This window comes from Leptosomus discolor, chromosome 15 (genome assembly GCF_034619465.1).
Source record: "Leptosomus discolor isolate bLepDis1 chromosome 15, bLepDis1.hap2, whole genome shotgun sequence".
Classification (NCBI taxonomy): domain Eukaryota; kingdom Metazoa; phylum Chordata; class Aves; order Leptosomiformes; family Leptosomidae; genus Leptosomus; species Leptosomus discolor.
Window position 1 is genome coordinate 1,948,373 of NC_141405.1, and position 22,366 is coordinate 1,970,738.

Consider the following 22,366-nt stretch of genomic DNA (forward strand, 5'->3'; position numbering starts at 1 on the left):
TACAGTATTCCTTGAAAGAAAGACATTTATTCTTTTCCACAAAGCCAGCTACTCAGCAAAATGTGACGCTGCTGTTAAAATTAGCGTGCAGCAATCTCTCGTTTTACAGGTTTTGGGGAAATAGCAGTGCTTGCTTATAGGTCAGACCTTATTACTGAAGAGTGAACTAGAATGAGTTATAGTCAAGCATGTCTTTAAGATCATTGTCTTTTTAATACTCCTTTTCAATAACTTTCATTACTATTGATTTTTTTTTTTTTAAAAGAGAACAGCTTAGTCTGTCTCTTTTTAAAGTGACATCTTCGGACCTTATTTAAATATCTTTTAAGCTTAAGTAACTTCACCTAAAATGTTCCTTTGAGGTTAAAAAAAAAAAATCATTATAAGTGTAAATTTTTTTGTATAGATGCTGCTATGGATATAAAAAATGTAAAGACTTTTTTTATAAGCAACAGAAAGGCAAGTCACAAGAAAGCAGAAGACTGGTGGGAATGTTCTTTTATTACATGGTTTAAATAACCCCTCCACCCTCCAAAAAACTGGATACAGAATTTTCATAGATAAAACCATGTGTCATCCGATGGTTGTCTTTCTGGCTTGAAATTCTTGTATATGTTACAGAAATATCTGACATGCAATAAAATTTATGGTTTTATTTGTTTTCCACCAGAGGATCTCAAAGGCCCTGACACGTTAATCTTCATGTGACTCTGAAGTGTTTCACGAGTAGTTTTGAGGGTATATCTCAACTTTGGTATTTGTGACGCTGGAATTGAATGATCTGCCTAAATTCATAGAATCTTTCTGGCATCTTATGGGACTGAGAAGCTATATAATCTCTGTGACTCTTTGAGCTTTTATAAATTCCGTAAATTACATGCTTTCCAAAATTTTAAGCGTTGTGTTTGCCGTGTTTGGTTTTCTAGGGAAAAAATTCCAAGTTAGACCTGTCCATGACATTAATATTAAATGTGATATACACCCAGTGCTGCGCTGTGATATGCATGCACAGACCCATATGTCCATTTTACGTGACTGGGGAGCTTTGCATTATGCTGTAGGGTGCAGATGTATGGATCAGGTTGCAGGATGGATGGCTTGGTGTGTAAAATGAGCGTACGTGAAAAATAAAAATGCCACACAGTTATATTAAATATGTTTTAATTTTAACAACAGACATCAAGTCTTACTCCTGTTTATTGTTTTTAAAAATTGTTTCCATAGGAAATTTTGGGAAAGGTTTATTGCCCTATGTCATGAGAATGAAAGTCTCCACGGTATCACATTTGAACAGATCAAAGCTCAGCTGGAAGCTTTGGAGTTAAAGAAAACTTACGTGTTGAACCCACTGGCTCCTGAATTTATCCCCCGAGCTCTTCGGCATCAACATTCAGCAAATACCACCAAACAACAGCAGTCACCACCAAAGGTAAAGTTTTACTTATGATGAATGTTGTCAGAAAGTGGAAGTGAATGTAGAAATGCCTTTTGAGAAACGATATAAAAGGTTTATGGAGCAAGCTGTTTGTTTTGAAATGGCATCAGTGTAATAGGATATGAATGCAAATTCTAGAGGGATCCTCAGCATTTTCAAGTGAAAGCTCTAGACTTACATTGCTAAATGCTGTGTCACAATACAGCTTGAGGTTGTCCAAGCCTGGTTTCCTTACTAAAATGTGTACTTTGGGTCACTCTGGCATGTTCATTGACTGTGTTGGAGTGACCCTGATGAACTTCAGCCGCGGAACTTGGCCTCAGTATTTAGATAAACCTCTGAACAAGAGGCAGTCCCTATCCCAAGCAGCTTGTGCTCTGACTGTACCCCGAGAAGCAACAGGTAGATGAAGACAGTGGCAAAGATTATAAAGAACAACAAAATAATAGCCAAAAGTGATTGGATTTGATCTAAAAATCACGTTTAAAATTCAGGGACTTATGTAAGATAATTGTTTGATTTAATTAAAAAATGTGTTGTAAAATAGTGTATCATTTAGACTGGCTCACTGATAATGTCCTTCAGAAGACCAGATTTCATTAGCATCAAGAGGGCAGAGAGATGAAATTGCCACTCAGCAGTAATTTTATCAACCGTTTTTATAAAAGCAAGTAAAGAAGTGATGAAAATACATAGCTTCCTTAGGACAATAAACACTAAATTTTGGAGCTTTTTTTGGGGGGTGATATATTAGTAAATAATTCTATTTTAATATTTCTTTGTAGTTTATTTCAAAATAATTTGAGTTATAATTTAATTAGATTGTGTTTAGGGATGCACCTAAAATACAGGTTGTCAGATTTGTGATGAATTCTGTTGTACAAGCAGGAAGAAACGTACGTATTTTCCATAGCTTTGCATTTTTGTTGCAGGCTGTGTCACTTAAATGAAATTTTTGTGACAGGTTTTTTTAACTTTTAACAGTACAAAAAGGAAAGCCTTCTCTTTGGCAGTCCTTCCCAAAAGAGAGTTTGTAAGTGAGAACATTTGGTTTCTTCATCAAGATGCATTACTTTCTGAAACAAACACCAGATTTCTAAAGCATCTAGTCATGTGTCAAAACAGTAGGCTTACAGCAAACCGTAAATTAAAAAATTATTGTCTTTAAAAAGTCATTGCCACGCTCTCATTTTTCATGAGTGCTTCAGCCTTGAATGTGTTTTCTTTAATAATAGAACATCACTATTAATATTTTTTGTTTCCTAAAATGAAAGAAAAGTATTTGAAATTGCAGGTATAGTACAAAAACAAGAAAGGGAGGAGGGTTTTGGGGAAGTGAGAGTCTTGTGAATAGACTGTTCTGTTTATTTTTCTTCCAGTTTGTTAGTAAGCTAAGCACTTGTGCTGTAGAAATCAGGAGACACTTTCAAACCGGCAGCACAGTATTTTCAGCTTAAGTTGTGAAGTGTTTTAACCACCTATACCATAATTATAATAAAATTGCTTCGCTTTGAATGCAATCGACAGCTAGCGTGTGCGGTAGCAGAAGTAAAGCAAGCAGGTAATACTCAAACACATGCAGAAAATGTCTGTGATAAGTTTTAAAAGCAGATGGTTAGCTTTGCTTGTTCGTGCTCCTAAGTACAATATTTAACATGAAAAGATGAAAGATTAAAACCCTCGTGCTGGCATATTTTGTAGTGAAAAAATGAGAACAGCCTCTGATACAGCGTTTTGTGTTGAGTTTACGGACATCGGTGCAGTTCAGGGCCTGTTTTTCACATGTGGTGAAAAGTGATTTTGTAATAAACGGCACCTTCTTATTCAGCAGAATTGCTCTTGGGTTTTTGTAAGCACAGTAAAATCTCTGTGCCGTTTATTTTTTAAAGAAGAAAAAAAGTTTCAGCGCTGTCTCTCCGAGCAGCAAACAGCTAATCTGGAGCTGGCTAGCTGTGGGCTGCTGTGCTTCATGGCAGCCCTGTCTGTGAGGGCATGTGCCTCCACTGGCATTCGTGTGGCTTGGCTGGGGATGGTGGCAGTGGAAGGCACAGCAGAGGTGGATAGGCACAGCCTTTAGAGGTGATGAGGTGGAAACAGAAAGTTTTCAGAACTCGGAGCTCCCTGCAGGGTAGTTAGTGTACAGAAAATTAGGCTCTGAATTTTAGAACTCTGCCTGCCTCCTGCTCACTGCCTGTGTTCCAGCTTTTCAGCCTGGATTCAGGCACTTGATCAGAATGCATCGTCATCCTAGGCGTTTTATACAGTCAGTGAGGGCCACAGGCCTGGCTAAATCTCTGGAGAATACTCAGTTCTCCTGTCTGTTGACTAAAGGGGGATCTGAGGAGTGATAAGGCTGTTAACTGCCTGAAGTCACCTAAATCTTGGTCTGAGTTTCCTCTAAGTGCCTTTATGAAGTGTGGATTTTTATACTGTGAAAGTGGAGCAAGTTTTTAGAGGAAACTGCGTATATCTCTGCTCCAGTGCTCTCAGCTGCTGTCAAAGTGTAGGTTTAGGTGTTTTGTAGATGGGTAAGGAAATGAACCTTGATGTAGAAATCTTTGAGAAACAATAATGTAAAGTTAATAATAGACTATTATAAAGTCATTAAGCCATCAAAACTATTCAAAGAAAAAGACAAAAGTAAGCCAGCACCTCCCTTCCCCAGCTTACAAATGGCCCCGGTTGACTTATATTTACCGGTCCGATACTGTTATGTGCTGAAGCTCCTGTTCCACACAACAGCTATTCTTACAAATTTATGCAATTATTTGCTGTTTCAGTTTTAAAAATATGACATCTAGAAAATACGAGTATGGTAGGTAGAACAGAGATTTGTTAGACTTCTGCACATACAGCTAGATGCTTACTGACAGCGTAACAGAATCCGAAATGCCTTGTAAGGCATGTAGCTCTGCTACATTTTTAGATTGAATCTTGCTCTCCTTAGTGAATAAACAGGTTTCTTTTAAGTACTGCAATGAAAAGCAATTATTTTTTTATTTTTCAATAATTCATTTTTAAAATGAGAGGGAAATTCAGAGACCAGTTCTTTAATTTGGTTTATGCATGAGGCAACATTGTCAAACAACCTGTCTTTGTGCCCTGACTAATTTGCTCAGACTGCTGGAAAACTGCCTAGACTTATCTCCTGGGCAAGAAAAGTTTTGCCAGCATCAAAGGGGTTTTAGATTTATTTTTAATTTGTGAATGTACTTAGGTCCAGATTAAGTAAGATGTTCCTGTCCTGCAAAAGACTTAAGAGTATGCTGGCATTTGAATATGTGCTCCCAGTTTGAGTATTAACTGATTAATTGATGCTGTAAAGTCGTGAGCATGTAGGAGGGACAACTCAGTTCTGTTAACCTCCTTTTCTAATGTACAATTCACCAAGGAAAAGCAGTTTCCCTAGAGTACTCTGGTTCTTGACTCTACTACATTGTTCTTTGTGGGGAGCGGTCCAAACTCCTGGGCAAAGGCCAGAAGCAGATCCATGAGATGGGGCAGGGGGACAATGTCTAATGAGGCTGAGTGAGCAATTGAGTGAAACTGGTGGCAACCACTTTGTATCCATGGTTCTTGAGCAGAAACCTGGAGAAGAAAATTGATTGTGCTTCCACTAAGAGCAGCCACAGAAGAGGAGTACTGAGGGTTATGTTAGTACTGGGTGCTGTTCCTAAAAAGTGAGACAGCGGGAAATAAGACGGTGACAAAGGAAACTCAAAGTAGCTTGCTGTAACTCTCCTTGCATCTGAAAACAGGCCTTGGGAGAGAGTATCCCCAGAGGGACTGGTAATGACCCACTCCTTAATGGAATTAATGGCATTTAATTTCCAGCTTCCTGAATTCAGTCAGGTGGTGGATCTGGACAGTTGAATGTGTAAGAATAGAATGTTGTGCTAACTTCTTTCACGCTCTATTTTGTATTTAATGACAATGTTCACTTGAAATAAAAAGCTTTAGTTTATATAAGAATGCAAAGCATTACTATTATTGTTTTTCCCTTTGAAGGGCAAGGTCCATCACCATAACCAGAATGACCATTTCCCACCTGATGGGATTGGTAAGTATCTCTGCTGTTACTGAAGGGATTCCTCTGGGCTCACGCTGATTTGGCTTCAGTGAAGTTGATAGTAACTTGACATAAATTGAGTGCCTGGTCTCTTCCCTGTTTGAAAGCCATTTACTGCTTGTGTGTATTTGAGAAACGGGTTATAGACTGCTAAGTGGACATTAGGTATTTCCAAGGCTATCCCTTTATAGGTGTTGTGCACACTGACTTCAGAGCCTTAACACAGTGTAGTGGTTGGCCTCTTAAAAATGGCTGTGTTTGAAATAAAGAATGTAAAATACAGTACCAGTCTATTTCCACTAAAAGAGTTAGGATGTTATATTGCATGCATGGTTTTGTGATGTACTTTGAACTTAAATTGTGCTGTCATATATTCAGATATTACTGATCGTACTTTTACAAGGTAGCATGGAACAGCTTAATAATTTTGTTATTAATTTGAAAAAGCATTAATTTGAAGCTTGTCTTCCCTGCTAAAGGAAGGAGGATGATTCTAGTTTTTGATACAGTGTTTAACAGCTACTCTGACTGTCAGCATATTTAATTGGTTTAGGACGTTCTTTCATTAATGCACTTACCAGCTACCTGTTTCTCTGTATCTCAACTCATATTTTTTGCCTCTTCAAATTTTTGAAATGGGATTCAGGATTTGGTTAATGCTTTCTTCTGGTGCATCAGACCTATGCTGTTAGAGTTGCACACGTGCTTTATAAAGATAGATGCTATTAGGATGAAAAAAGAATGGAAGAGATAATTGTCTTCGTATTCTTTTTGTGTATATATCTTTTGGGTTTTTTGTATCTATATTATGTATATATCTTTTCTTTTTTTCTTTCTTTTTTTTTTCAGTTCAGCCCAATCCTTCTGTTCTGATCGGAAATCCTATCCGAGCATATACTCCTCCCCCTCCTCCTCTGGGACCTCACCCCAATCTGGGGAAATCTCCAAGTCCTGTTCAAAGGATAGATCCACACACTGGGACAAGTATTCTATATGTACCTGCTGTCTATGGAGGAAATATGGTCATGTCTGTGCCTTTGCCTGTAAGAACTCATTTTCTGTTTTGTTCCCTGCGCCCGCCCCCCCCGCCCCCCCCGTTATTGTATGTACAAAAATGAATGGCGAAATCAGTTAGTGAAAATTTTGCAAGCTTTTTCAGAGCTTCAAATGTGTGAGCTTAGCTGGCCTTAGGAGTGGCTGTGCAGAGGACCACCAGGAAATGAGGACTTGAAAATATTGCTTCCACAAATAACTCCAGGCAGCCTAAAAGCAATTTCACGTTCATGTCATTTGGCATATTTTCTCAGCTCTAGGTTTAGGCACACCAGTGGAATCTCTCATCTGACTTGCGATACCTGCATCTGCATTAATTGCCTAGTTCAGTTCTTAATCGTTGGAGAGACGTAGGCGATTCAGATGGAGCTTGTTTCTCTTTATCAGCTTCATACAGTTTACAGCTTCGGATGTCTGCAGTGCAAGGTGTCTGAAGTGAAGCGATAAGAAAAATAAGCATAATGGGATGTTTTCCCCTTCCCAGACCTCATAGTGAACCAGCTTCCTCTCCAATCCCTTTCCTTAATGGCGTTTGAGAACACAATGAAGATCCCTACTCAGGTCTTTTGGGCTACATTTGTGTATGGAATTTTACATTACAAATAAAACTAGCCCACCAAAATTTACACAAATTAGTGAAGCAGTCTCTGCTTTACTTCCAGCCTTCACAGTCACATATTCCAGGAGGAAAATGGGGAGGAAAGAACAAAGGCTGCAGAAGTAGTGATGTGGAGTAACATGTATGTGTTGTACCCAACTCCTGAAGACTGTGGGAAGGACAAGGAACCCACACATGCAGATGTGTTTAATTCCATTCATAATACTAAATCTTGGCATACAGTTAATTTGTTTTTTGATAATTATGAGTCTTCTGTTGTAATTTAGGTTATGGATGCTGTATAGAGAACTTGCTGTAGGAACTCTAGTTTCAGTTGTATGTCATAGATCAGCTGGCAGCTGGTTTTCTTTGCTAGGTCAAGGAATTTTCCTTTTCCTAGCTTACTAGAAATGTACATTTGATGGGTAAATTTAAACGCAATGAGAAGGCCAGCAGCTGTATCTTTGTCATGCTTGCTCACACTGTATTAATATCAAACCAAGATAATTTAAAAGGTTCTATCTTATTGTTCCAAGGTTAATATATTTTTATGTATTTCCGATCAAAAAGAAATACATTAAAAATAAGTATTTTGAGCTCACCTTCCCTGAGGATGTATTTTTAAATAATTAATTGGGAAGACTGAGGTACTAATGAGACAGCTGCTTTTGAAAAGAAGCTTGTTGGAGGTGATTCGAGATTGTACAGATGCAGTAGTTGCCTAAAGCTAAAGTTCAAAGTGCAGATTTCAAGGGCAAATACTAATTTAAAAAAGGTATTGCATGAAAGTTGTTACACTTAAAACAAGACTGAAGTAAAATGTGTTTATATTCATGTGAGATAAAATGACCTCTGCTTTGTTTAAGGCAGTTTCCATATCCAAGGTAAAAACATGAGGAGGTTGTCTTCTGTCATCAGTAAAGGATGCTTTGTCAGCCTGAGTGTTGATGGTTACTTTCCCTGCACTCTCCTCTTATTCATACATTTTCCTCCTTTTAATAAATTCCTTACAGGGCGAGATTGAACTAAGTTGATCTAGAGCTGACTTCCTTTGCATTCTTTTTAGGAATAAAATTTAAAACTTTGCAAAAATTCCTGACTTTTTTACATGCTTTCAGGAGGTGGCTTTTACTTCAGATATTTAGGAAGATGATCTGCAGTACATGTGTTGTGTGGCATAGATGCTTTGGAGTGGCCCTGTCTTTCTTAACATACAGATAGTTTATTGATTCTAGCAATAGTCCTGTTAACTTTGCTAAGTGTCTTGTGAGTACAGAGGTATGGTATGCCTGCTCATGCTGGTTGCAAGATTACAACACTAGTAAAAGGACTATAAAGAATTCCTCAGGTTAGAGGCTTCTCCCTCTGTTTCCCCCGAGACATAGCCTAATGCCTCTTTTAACTACCAAGAGAAGGGGCTTTTTATTTTCTTGAACTTCGCCCACTTCTATTTATTTAGAGAAGAGATTAATATAAAGTTTATTAAAATACAGTTTGTCCATCAATCTTTACTCTCTGAATTTTGAAACCACTGAAACAGGAATGGGTTTCAATACAAAAAATTTTTGCCCAGGGTAGTCCTCCAAAATCTTTGCTCTTTGCCCCTCGCTGCTAGGCCTGCCCTTGTTGCTGTCCCTTTCCAGCACCACCTGTAGTTGTGTGTTAGTGTGTCAGGTTGTCTGATGCGTGAAAAACTGCCTGTTACTGATGTGTTATCAGTGTGCCCGTTACTTTCCTTCCTTTAATATACCTTAACAGTTTGCATCTTTTTTGTTGTTTTTCTGTTTTTTTTTTAATTACGTAGGTGCCATGGACAGGGTATCAGGGTAGGTTTGCAGTTGACCCTCGAATCATTACTCATCAAGCAGCTATGGCATATAATATGAACCTGTTACAGGCACATGGGCGTGGGTCTCCTATACCTTACGGCCTGGGACATCATTCACCAGTTAGCATAGGACAACAGCAGCAGCTTCAGCATCAAGACAAGGAGCAGCATGAACAAAGTCGAAATGGTTAGTTGTTGAAATTCCATTGCAAATGAGTTTTGTTTTGAGGGAATTTATGCTTTAAATAAGGTATTGTGGAAAGGATTTTTTTCTTTCTCTCTTTTAAGTGACATCAAGGGATCTACAGAATTGGGGAGATAACCTGTGATTTGCCATTACAAATAGAGTAACTAAGATACTGTGAGATTCAGAGGAGGAAGTAATAAAAACTGGGGGGGGGGGGTGTGGGGGGGATGTGTGTTGATGGTATAATTGGTCTGACTTTGTTCTGCAGTCCAGTGGAAACTGCTGCTGCTCGTATTTGCAATTCAGCTGGAAGAAAATCTTACTGATGATTAATGAGCAAAGTGCAGAGAAAGGAAAAGTTATTTGAGTAAATTATATTAAGTGTCTGTGATGCTGTAATGCTATACTAAAAAGTCTAAATTTTCTTGTGTCTGGAAAAAAAACCAACCCCAAATAATCATTTTTCCATTGAAACTAATTAATTTCTTAAATGTTTTTAGGTAAAAGTGAAAACACTGCTGGACCTGAAATCAGTAAAATTCGAACACCTGAGAAGAAACCTCTGGAATCCAAGCAGGTGTGTTTGTCTTGTTTGGGTTGTGGTTTTTGTTTTGTTTTTTTAATATTTTCTCTTTTAATGCATTTATTCATTACTGACACGTGTTTTGTGGTGGTTTTTATGTGAATTTTCAAAGTTTTTCATTCTCTTTTTCTAGGTTGACTTAGAAGCAAATTCTCAGAATAGAAGCCCAGAGTCACGTTCCAGTGTTGGTTATCCTAATGCTAAATTTCATCGCAAAGATAATCTTAACCCCAGGCAGCTGAACCTACATCTCACCCCTCCCCACTCACAGTATGCAGTTCCCAATCGCCACTTCCAGCACCTGTCACAGATACCAAGGCAGCCATATCCTCTGCAGCAGCAGCAAAACCTTTTAAGTCAACAGCAAAATCACTTGCCTGAACAACAAAACCAAATGCCACCCCAGCAAAGCCAGGTAGTTCAGCAGCATAATCACTTGAATCAGCAGCCTCCACAACCTTCGCAGCTTTCCCCTGCTTACCAGGCAGGCCCCAGCCAATCTTTTTTTAATAATCCAATTCCCCACCGACCACATTCTCCTGCTGTAGATGCTGTGATTTCAGAACAACACCCCCCACCTATGTTACAAGAAGTCAATAATCCTCTGAGGCCCATTGCACAGCACAACCCTGTTCTGCCAACCCACTTGAACAACTTCATTGAGGAGAATCCATCAGGAATGCCCTTAGGGGACACTTTAGGTAGGTGACTTTTCTTTATTTAAATTCAGAGTGTGCAATTATAACTACATTGAAGTGAAAATGAAGGAGGTATTTACCTTTTCAGGCTTATTGCTCTGAATTGGGTCATTGTTGGGTTAGTTTCCATAAGTAATGTCATTGAGCATAATTTGCTGCTTGAGGCATGTTTGAATATTCAGCACTTTATTAGAAAATTCATGTTTATATGATTTTCCATATGATTTAAATAACCAGGTTATACACTGCAATGCAGTTAGTATATAATAGGCCCTGGAATATGATGTATAAAAAGTATTCTTTTTTTTTTTTCTGACATAAAGATCTTTAAAAAGGGGCATTAGATAAATTTTTTTTTTAAAACTATTTTTATAGATCGTATGCATGGAAATGTAGCTTTGGAAACAATAAGGCAGCAACAACAAGCCAGGTTACAGCAATGGAATGAACATAATGCCTATCTCAGTCAAGGCACTATTCCATATCAACACCATCACCATCCTCATCTACCACATCTTCCTCAGCAACCAATTGGATTGCATCAACAGCAGCAAGTTAGGGCAAACTGGAAACTTGCCAGTAATACAGAAGATGAAACAGAGGCAACATATTCAAGGTATTTGTTTACTGAGTCATCAGAGCTTGTATAAATTTGAGCAGTGGGCACCTATCTGTAACACTGTGATCAAGTGCAAGACACTTAAAGGTATTGCTTTTTGCTGCTGTTATTATGGAGGTTAAAATAGTTGGCAGGCTGACTTACAACTATGCTTTTATTATGTGTTATGCTTTATTCTGTTAGTATATTGGGTAGTAAAGCTGTAGTGGAAAAATACTTTTATGGAGCTTTTTAGTGCTGTATTTATGGAACAAGGAATGGATAGAGAGTAACAACCTTGTGTTTATAAAAGAGGTGTCTGAGTGTAGTTAAGGCCTATTTAAGTTGTAAATTCTTCAAATTGAATTATCAGTCTCAGATTTACGTGCTTGAAAAGAAACAAACCAACCCCTCCCTGAACAGTGCTCCCCAATAAAACCTAAACTTTTCTTCCTTTGCAAAAAGCCTTTGCTTTTAAAAGCAGATTACAAAAATGCTTATATTTGAGATGGAGCATTAGGGGGCAAGAAAGGAAGCTGTTGAACATAAACAGGAAAATGGTTCCAGTGGTCATCAGCTTTAATCATATATATTGTAAAGGCTGGATTTTTAAATTGCCTCTGTTTACTGTCATCTCCCACTATGCTTTATTTTCCATCTGGTTTGTTATAGCCATGGTAAAGCATCTAAATGCTCTCTTATCTGACTCTGTGAAGTGCTGAATTGAATATTCTTGACCTTTTGAATAAGTTTGGAAGTATATTGTGCAAGTGAGGGGAATCTCCAGTTGTTCTGGTTTTTGCCTTTTAAGGGGTTAAAGTTTTCTTTAACTCTGTGAAGTTTTTTGCTTTGTATAATAAAGCAGGAAATCCTTACCTTAGTTGTCTCTTACGAGATAACAAAAAATTGATTCTTCTGACTGAAAAGGAAATCTCAAGAGTTATTAAAACTTTGAGATGATTCAGGTAGGTATTTCATCCAATTAATCCTCTTGTGCCTAATTTCTGACTGCTCACAGTCATATCCTTTGAAGTTAGGGTCAGTAAGCGCAAAGATAAGTATATTTAAATTCAGTGTTTTGTGCTTTGAGTTTTCTCCACCTCAAAAAGAGTGGGATTTCAGCAAAACATTTTTTTCTTTTTCTTGATGCATTTATTCTGTCAATACAGATTCCAGGATTTGCTCAGAGAACTGTCACACCGTGATCAAAGTGAAAGTCGGGACTTAGCTGAAATGCCACCCCCTCAGTCAAGACTGTTGCAATACAGACAAGTTCAGCCCAGAAGCCCACCAGCACTCTCTTCTCCTTCCTGCAACTCTAACCACAGCGGTCACTTTCCTAACTTCACTGAAAACAACAGAGACATTGAAATACCCAGTAACCCAGCATTTCAGCAGCATTTACCCCCAATATACAATCCCCCTTTCTCCATGCCATCTGAACATATAACCCCATCTCCCTTGAAATACCTGCAGCCTGATGGATCGTGGACTTACGCTAACCTACAGCAGAATCACCTCATGGGGCAGGGCTTTCACTATGGTATACCTCCATTGCCCCATAGGTCGCAACAAAACCCTTTTATACAAATACAGAATCATCAGCATGCAGTCGGTCAGGAGCCATTTCATCCGCTCGCATCTCGAGCAGTATCTGCTTCTTCGCTCCACAGCTTAGAAGAGGTAGGCATTTTAGTCCGTGTGTGCAATTGTCGTGTCATTTTAGTATGAAATTGTATTTTGAAGTAGTCATGGATGCAAAATACCTCACGTATTAAAAGCTCACACTGGGAATTTCTGCGAGGTAAAAATTTTCTCTACATCTTCTCAGTTCACCCTCTGCGTGTTTGTGGTTCTCATCACTACAGGTGTAACATTTTCTTTGCTAAACAGGATTCTGTACTAAACGGGAGGACTTGGCTTTTTGGATGTTACTTGGAGTTTTCTTGCAATCATTGCTCTGTTATCTGCACGCCATGTCATTACCTGGAGTGCAAATTACCCACACCCTGGGTGAAAACTCATGAAATGACTCTCTGGAAAGTCAGCTTGAACAGGCCGGCCAGTTGTCTCAGTATTAAACTGTGAATATGGTCGAGTTACTTATCATACGAACTTGAGACCAGAGCAGTACAGTTGTTTCAACGTGGTACAAAACCTGATTTAATAAATCCCACCTGGCCTGAGATAATTCTGTGTAAAGTCATCCTGTGTATTTCGGGGGCTCAGTGTGTTGGAAATCAGTGCAGAGATACCCAGCTGTGCTGCACGAATCTGGGTCCAGCACAAACCCTGCCACACCAGAGCTGGCTCTGTCCCTCTCGATCTTTTTTTGTTCTGGACTCTAAGGGGCTGGGTTGTGAGATGCAGACTATGCAAGCACATACAACTAGGACAGGTCACGTTTTGAACAGGAGTCTTTAATCCTTGTTGGAATCCAGAGTGCTAAGGAGCGCATGATATGTAGACATGGAGTATGCTGGAGCCAGGTTGTATTCCAGGAATGTCAGACTTCATATTTGCAGATAATCTTGCACTGACTGCCAAATCTAGTATTTGTACACAAAGTGGCTTGTTCTGTGATGTGTTTCTGTCAAGGTTTTTACAGAAGCTGTGGTGGTATCCCTGCTCGTCATTATCCCCCATAATACATACTTAATTGTCTTTCAACTTCTGAAAATAAAAAATATTTAGTCTATGTGCTTGAGCAAAATAACTAAAATTGGATTCCAGTGCATTTTACAAATTTCTGTCTTATGCAGATCCAAAGAGGTTAATGGCGTCCTCAGGCCCAGCTAGAGCTGTAGTAAGGTTTGGTTTTATAGACATTTAGAAATTCTATATATCGGTCCATTAAGCCACACCACCTTGTATAAAATCTAATACTTTGTGACAACAGTTAATGCGATCGGTACAGCGGGACATGGGAACAATGGCTTTTCAGCAGTAATAAACTAATAAATATTCCTATAGAGTTCGTGACAGCTCCCGCTATCTGAAGACAAATAGAGTGAGCCTTTATGTAATTAGTGTAAATTCGGTTTAATTCTTATTTCTTCTTCCTTTCAAAATATGTGGCAGAAATGCCAAATGCAGTGAAAGTTTTACAAGACAGAGACCTGTAAAGTTTCCAAGACTGCAGGTTTAGCTGGCAGGTAGGACTGAATACACAAAGAAATCAAAATGTAGTTTTAGGTATATTTTTAACAGAGATCCCTCATAGGATGTCAGGCAGGTGTCAGGGGAGATGTCATGACTTTTGTTATCCTAACTAAACTGTTTTCTCAATCACTATTTATAAAACTGTTCATTGACTTGATACATGAAAGCTTTTGCATGTGTTTAGTCAAAGCAGATTTGAACTGCAAATCAAAGGGGATACTTTGGTGGTTCTGTCTGGTCCTGCACATACAAGTGTCCAGCACTTTGATAACTTCCTGATTGCTTACAAAATTGCCTGTTAAACTCAATGAAGCGTACCTTTTCTGTGTGATTCAGGCAGCAACTTCTGAATGTTGTCTTTTTGGTGTTGAAGAATATCCTCAAGAGAGTAGAGTGACAGGATATCTAAGTGCTATTCCCTTGCTATATCCTAATAGCCTGGTGGCTATAATGAGATCGTACAGTTTTCTTTCACGCCCTTTTTTTTTTCCCCCTGTCTATTTTTTGTGGATGATATAACGACAATATTGGGGCATCGCAAGCAAGTTACTTGGTGTTTATTTAGCTAGAGTTTTTTATGACATTTCATTAGGATGTTTACTTTTTCACTTTACTGAGTATAGATTTACTTCTGTGACTTTTCTGTTATTTGTGCTCTCGTTAGTTCAGTGCAGAAGGGAGCAAACACTGTTTATTTTTAAAAATAAACTGTAACACAGCAGACTTGCTTTGAATCTTGAGGAAGCTTAGAGACTTCTTAAATCTGAACTCTTGAAGCTAACAGGTTAATTAATGGAGCTCCTGCCATTTTCATCTACATGATCTGCAGGGTTTATGGAAGCAAGTAATTTCTGTGGTTTCAGATAAAATTCTCTGCATTTTTTTCTCCTGAGGGGGCACACTTCTCCAAAGCATCTGTTTTGTGTGTACATATATAAAATCCAGTATACAAATGTATCTTGCTTCCCCAAATCCTGGTATACAAGTCACTGATTTGTCCTTTGGAAACTAAAAGCCTTTTTTTTTCCCTCTCTACATTGTAATTGAACATTTTCTTTTGCTCTTGTTTATTTCTGTGCTTCCTTTGTAAATGCTGGGTATCTTCCTCCTCACTGTGTGATACATCTTCCATGTGGGAGTGTGAGATGTAAAGGTTGATAAGAATTAAGGAATCTCAGCTGATGCTCTTCGCACTTCCTTTAAAATTGTGTGTCTGTTTTGTGCGATTAAAATACATTATCAGTGACTGCGATATGCAACATATAACTTGAAATGTAGTAGATTTTTTTCCTAAATGCAAAAGACTTTTTTCTTTTTTTTTTAAGACATTGCAGGGATAATAATTGGATGGAGAAATGGTATTTGGTACATATAGTTGAATAAAAGGAGCAAAAGGCCTTTTTTTATTTTGTTATTTTGTTCACAGTATGAACCAAGAGGACCAGGCAGGCCGTTGTACCAAAGAAGAATTTCCTCTAGTTCAGTCCAGGCTTGTTCTGAAGAATTAAGCACTCCTCAAGACAGTCTTGGTCAGTGTAAAGAGCTTCAGGACCACAGTAACCAGTCATCTTTCAACTATTCATCACCTGAGTTGTGGGTAAACTCCTCCTCATCTGCCCCCTACCCAAACATTCCATGCAACGGAGCCAACAGAGCAGTTCCACCCCGGGAGTTGTTAGGTAGGTACAGACTTGAGCTTTGCTTCTCTGCTTCTCTCTCTGCTCCATTAAGTAGACTATTTAGGCTGGAGTAAGCCTAAATGAAAGGGTTGGTTGTTCTTTTTGTTTTTTCCTTCTCACAAAATGTTTTCTGTAATCTCTTCAAATCCCAAAACTAATTTAAGCAAAGGTTTTTGAAGTATTAGTTGTTTTATTAGTTAAATGTTTGCTTAGAGTACTCCTATTTTCATTTGCTATCTTGTTAACGTTCTGGTACATTGCTGTTGTCTAAAGAATGCTGCTGTGGAGTATTCTTCATCTACAAGAAGCCGTAGTGCTGCTTAGTCTTCTCACAGAAGTTCTAGTAACTCCATGTACTCTCTTACAGTGTTTTCAAGTGCAACTGAGTTTTTGCTAAAAGGAGCTAAGGTAACTGGTGGGATTTATTTGCAAGATATCAGTGATTCTGGAAACAAATAATCTATTTCTTGTTGGTACTACAGTCTGGGGGAGAAACAGCATAAACTGAATTAGTAATCTCAGCGTATTTCCTAGTAAATTCTGGTGCTTCATCAAAGTAATGGTGAAGTTTAAACTCTCACTGTGGAAGAATCACACTGGAACCTGACTTCCCTGGTGGTAGTAGCAGTGCTAATTGATTTAGCATAGAGAAACTAAATTAACTTTTCAGTGATTAAAAAAAAGCTGCAAGTGGAGGGTTGGAGCAGTGCAGCTATTCTTCTGTTCTCTATATTTTTAATGTTTGTGAGAAACAAAATTACCAGGATAGTACAGTTTCTTCTCCATGATTTTGCTTTAAGAATCTCCAATGATAATTAAAAAGGAATAAAATTAAAAATAGGAACGATCTTCCAATGTGAATGTTAAAAACACTTAATAATGTGAAAAATTATTTATTAGCCGGTTTTATTGCCCTTAAAAGATCTAATTGCTTTTGGTCAAATTTTATAAACCTAAAACATCTTCTAATGTCCTAGTATAGTAATTGTGAAATAGAAACGTGCCATGTAGACTGAATGAAAAAAAGCTGATTTATATCAGCGACAGTACTCAAGTGTTCAGTTCTTAATGTGAGTTTTCATTTCCAAACTGTTAAAATGTTATTTTACAAAACCATATTTATGGCAGCATATTTTGTGCTAAGTTCAAGGCTTCAAGTTCAGAGCACCTCCTTCAATCTGTTTGTATTTCTACTGAAAATCAAGTTGCTGAATGCATGATATTACGTGTCGTCAAGAGTGGCAGCCATCTCTGAAGTTGCTCTCTAGACTCTGGCTATCTTAATAGGAGCTCAGGAACCCTTGCGAGATTACGCTGGGATCAGCTGATACCACGTTTCCTTGCTTTCATGTAAAGGTTGAGAACATGTTTGTGAGTAAAATCCTCAGAGGAGATATGTGTATGTAAAAAGTACCATATCTGTACATCTGATGTCAAATAATAAATCCTAAATGAAACGGGCAAGTTTTGACCAGTATCTGCATTTGCTACGAAAATATTTTTTACTGTAGTTAAGTGTAGTTTCTGTTTTGTAAATAAATGTATATGCAACATTGCCCTGTATTTAATAGTTCATGCAAACAAATCTCCGTTTTATGGCTGCTGTGCTTTTCGGCATTTACAGCTCACTGGCTACGATGATCGTATTCAAAGCCCAAATGTGCGTTATAGTGCTATGGGTTAATGACCAGTACCTTCAGTGTTTCTGGTTATTATTATTTTATCCATGAAATAAATACCCATGAGAATGAGATGCTATGCACAAGTCCTGTATTCGTTGCCCGAGAGAGAGCAATCCTGACACCAACCCAGTCAAGGGCTTCTGTTTCCCGAACATCAGAAACGGCTGCAGCAAAGAATTCGCTTCTATCACAGTGGATTTATGGCGTGCAAGGAGCGCTGCTCTGCATTGCTCTGTGGGGTGATAGACCAGCACTTCCAAAACAGCAATTTGAGAGCTCAATTTGCATTGCTTTTTGTGTTGATGGAAAGAATATGATTTAAGTTCTTATTCAAGATGTTTATTTCATATTTTTTTCTTCTGTTAGACACTGCTACCACACAAAGCTTTCACCTCTGGCCCTGCTTGTCATTACTTGTCTACTCTTGAGCACTATGGTTATTTTGGGGAGGGTTTTTTTTTTTTTTTTGCTCATGTTCTGGGGTTGTGGTTTGTGGTTTGTTTTTTTTGTTTTTTTGTTTTTTTTTTTCCAATCATAGCAACCCTAGCAAAACTGTTTTACTTGTATTCTTTCTGTATTCATTCTTCTGTGGGTTGGATATTTTTTTTTTTGAGTACTGTATCAAAACCAAAAGCCTGTGTGTGACCCTTCCAGTGAAAAACATAACTGTATGCTTTTGTTTTTCTACTTTTGTACTTGTTTGATGGTACACTTTTGGATATGCACTGTAAAAATAACGTTATACATTTAAAGATTGAAATAATTACAGAATAGGTCTGTTGCCCAACTCTTAGGCTGTTTTAGGTAGAACATATACCTGCATTTCAGTGTAGAGTTTCTCTAGCTGTGTAAAACAGCAGAATTCTCCAGACCAGAGCAAGATACCTCATTAGGATTCGGGAAATTCACTTGAAAGCAGTTTTATTCCTGCGGTTTAAAGCACCATTATTTCTGGTAGTTACAGGAGTTGTTACATGTGGAGCAGGAACATATCAATTAGCAGGAATGCATTTGGACTAAAATATCAATAATTAGTTGGTTGTCATTCAGGAGTTTAAATTGCTGTTTGAGAATGAATTATATATGGTTCTGTAAATTTTAATTTTAGCTTATTAAGCTATAAAGCAAGAAGAATGAAATACTCTTTGTGCTGTCTCAGTGGATAAAATGTTTAAATTAGAGGATATCCATTCTGAAGCAGCTTACCTTCGGTGCATCTGCTAAATCCGCCTGTGCAGCATTGCAGGTTCAGTGTTAGGAATGCTGTAGGTGCACACGTATGGAGAACGTGTTTAATAATGTCAGTCTTCTTGGCATCGCTGACAAGGATAATACAAGATCCTGTAGCTGGAAATGAAGCTAGATAATAAGAAGAAATTTCTTAGGACCCAGAGTGACTAAACACAGAAAACTGGTGGTGGTGGTGGGGGATTACCAGGAGAGGCAGTTTCAGGCCTCCTCAGTGCTGGTTTTGGGGTTACTGTAGATTTCCTAAGTCAAAGCTGCTCATTTAGACAAACTCTGGTTGCTCCTTTCGCAGCTCCACCGAAGACGGTCAAGCCCCCAGAGGAACACCTGAAGGCCGAGAACATACAGCTCTCCAACTCCTTCAACTACAGCGTGCTACAGCATCTTGGCCAGTTCCCACCTCTCATGCCCAACAAGCAGATCGTCGAGTCGAACAGCACCAGCCAGCAGAACGCTGGTGGGAGCAAGCCTGTCATGTCCTACGCAAGTGCTCTGCGGGCCCCGCCAAAGCCCAAACCTCCTCCTGAGCAGACAAAAAAGAATAGCGACCCTTTGTCTTTGTTTCAGGAACTTAGCCTAGGTAGTTCATCAGGTAGCAATGGCTTTTACTCCTATTTTAAATAATCAGATTATTTTTTTTAGAGAGAATTTAATTTTTATTTGTGTCAGTAGATCTAAGATAGTTGGGGCTTCACCTGTAGTTGCAAATACTCCCTTTGTTTATATTAGTAAATATATCCTCACTTAATTGCTTTGCTGCTAGAGTTGCAACTAATTTTTTTTTTAATTATATTCCATTATTTTGCATTTTTTGATGTGGGTCGGTTTTTTGGAAGCTTTTCTGTAGGAAAACACACACATGTTATTTTTTAATTTGTGTAATGTTAATGATATGTTGCATTAAACTAGCAGCTGAGAGGTTACCTGTACAACTTTCAAAAAGAAAAAAAAAAAAAAGGAAAAAAGAAAAAAAAAAAGGAAAAAAAAAAGTTTGTCTAAATTGTATTTAAGAAGATTGTAAGTAGCATTTACATTTATTCAATAACATTAGCATACTATGCTGGGTTTCTGTACCAGAAATGGCCAGTTAATGTAAAAATGTATGTTATTTCTGCTTAAATTCATTTAATTTTTTTTTTTTTTAAAATAAAGATGCAGCATCTTCTAAATACTTTCAGTTTTATCAGCTTTTTTGTGAAGGGATGCTGCATTGTCAGACTTTTATAGTTTTAGATTCTGTATGATGTGGTATTGTATTTTCCATCCACTGTAGGGTAAAGTAAAGGCATTCTTTGCAGACACCTATGCCATTGTTTGGAAACATTCAGATAAAAAGTATTGGTATACTTTAAAAAAAACAATAAAAAAATAAATAAATAAAAAAACAACAAAAAAAAAACCAAAAAAACAACAAAAACCAACAAAACTCTACATTTTATTTTTGGACAAGCTAGTAATATAAGCTTGTTTGAAAAGTTAATTTGATAGGTTTTTTAAATGAATCATGAAGCTGAAAATAAATTTTTAGGTATGTTGGTGCTTAGTAGATTTAATAACTATTTTAAAAAAAATGCGTGAATTTAGTAAAATACTTTTTTGTTTGTTTGTTTAATTTTTTTTTTCCACTATGCATGTGTAAATGTTTGTAATCTGGCTTTTTCCTCCCCCCTTCTCCAGTGGTATAAAGAATTGTGCCGCTTTAATTTTTTTTCTCCCCCGGTAAAACTTTTGGTACATTATTTGATGTTTACATTAAAATGTGACATTATACAAGGAAATTCAGATATTTTGCTAACTGTTTTGTTTGAGGAACATCATTAAAGAAGAGATTTAATGTTTGTCAAAGCTGTATCCAAATTAATCTAAATCTTTCGGGGATAAGAATGGTTACCAGTTCTCCACAAACCTGGCCCTTTAGGAGTACAAACTGAAGAAAAAAAAAAAAAATTATGGGCTATTTTAAAAATTAAAGAAACAAGTTTGAATGAAAACTCAGAAGGTAAACTTTATCCCTGAAGGTTTCTGGTCTTGCACACTGTTCATCCTCTTGCAGCTGGGGAGACAGCGAGGGGTGCTTGTGTGGTTTCTCCAGATGAGTAGTCCTCCTTTGACACTTGAAATTACTTTAAATCTGGGAAATATTTTACAGGGACTGAGCTGGGTGTAGTTGCAGTGTTCCTCCACTTATTACCTACAAGAATTAAAGTTTTAGAGCAGTGTGGGGGCGATTTCAGATTTTTACAGCTGTCCGCGGACACCTCACTGATGAGCAGTGGCTGCTGCTGTATTCAATCAGATTTTTGCTCTGGTTACAATCAGGGTGTGTTTTTTTTTTTTTTTTTTTTTTGCATTTGATGTCATGTTTTAAGGCAAAGGTTGTTATGTAATGGGGTTGATTTTAAACTCAGTACACTGCAGAGGTTTGCCTATAAATTTTTTATTATAAATCTTTGCTGGTTTATGATTCAGAAACTTATCTGAAAAACTTTTTCCTTCTCTTTGCTGTAAAGAAAAGCACGCATAACTCGTTAATTTATTTCCTAATGTCTATACCAAACAAAAGATGCTGGGGGAGGGGAAAGCCCCTGCCAAGTTATGCTCAGCACTTCAGCATATGGCATCAAATCAAGAGGTCCCGAAAAATGAGGAGAGGCCAAATTCTGCAACCTTGAATCAAGCAAAACTACTGTTAAATGGGTTTTTGCTGAGCTGACGGCTGCAGAAATAGGTCCATGGGAAATTCATTTGCGAGGGCCAGGCGTGTGCTCAGTGTAAGCTGGCCTCAGTCTTTTTATTTCCGCGGAGCTGTGCCAGTTCTCCTCCGGAGCGCCTGGCACTGCTCTGAGGGAAGGAGAATCTGCGTGCCTGAACGTCGTGGTCTGTGAGGGTTCTTGGTGAGATGTGCGAGGCTGTGGCAGAGGAGCGGTAGGGTTCAAATGCACTTCACTTCGCCGAGTTGGCATTGTAATTTCAGGGGTTTCAAAATCACTCATTTATATGGAGCAGTCTTTTTGATTCTGTTCACCATATTTGAATATTAAACTAATAAACATCACTTGTTAATTTACTGCTATCTGTCAATTAGTTAAGGGGGAGATGGTCGCATCTCAACACATTTTATTCTGTTTTACTCTGTCATTTCTCTGCACTGAAAACATTACGGACAACGGAGCATTTTCTTTCAGACTTACAGGTTCAGTTCTGTAACTTCATGCAAGTCCCTGCTGCGTTTGGTTATGGAGTTTCATAAGTGCTCTCACCCAGGAGTCTGAGGATGGTGTGGTGTAGACATCTTCTGACCACCAGCTTTGGAAATGTTTAGCACAAATCACTTACACTTCTTAGAGTTAAATTTTATATAGCCCTGAGTGGGATCTTTTGTTTTAGAGCAAATTATCCAATGTTTGTTGAAGTCATAGCTGTTTAAAACCCCTCAGAACTGTAGTGTGAACTCTTCTAGGGCTTTAACTGAACTCTTCTTAAAATCAAATTAAGCCTTACAGTTGGCTCTGGTGGGCACAGGCTGCACTGTGAATACAGAGCTGT

At 38.0% G+C, this 22,366-nt stretch overlaps 1 protein-coding gene across 2 annotated transcripts in view; it reads left to right on the top strand.

Annotated features, from left to right (window-relative positions):
* HELZ (helicase with zinc finger) overlaps positions 1-19,766 on the top strand; it is a 71,285-nt gene extending 51,519 nt beyond the window's left edge. For both annotated transcript variants that reach the window (XM_086473437.1, XM_086473438.1), the window contains exons 21-30: positions 1,225-1,429; positions 5,444-5,495; positions 6,354-6,547; positions 8,960-9,170; positions 9,671-9,747; positions 9,887-10,454; positions 10,827-11,067; positions 12,219-12,732; positions 15,638-15,890; positions 19,113-19,766. In XM_086473437.1, the coding sequence (XP_086329563.1) occupies positions 1,225-1,429; positions 5,444-5,495; positions 6,354-6,547; positions 8,960-9,170; positions 9,671-9,747; positions 9,887-10,454; positions 10,827-11,067; positions 12,219-12,732; positions 15,638-15,890; positions 19,113-19,444 (2,647 nt within the window). In that variant the 3' untranslated portion in view covers positions 19,445-19,766. The remainder of the gene's footprint in view (positions 1-1,224; positions 1,430-5,443; positions 5,496-6,353; positions 6,548-8,959; positions 9,171-9,670; positions 9,748-9,886; positions 10,455-10,826; positions 11,068-12,218; positions 12,733-15,637; positions 15,891-19,112) is intronic.
* The last annotated feature ends 2,600 nt before the right edge of the window (positions 19,767-22,366 follow it).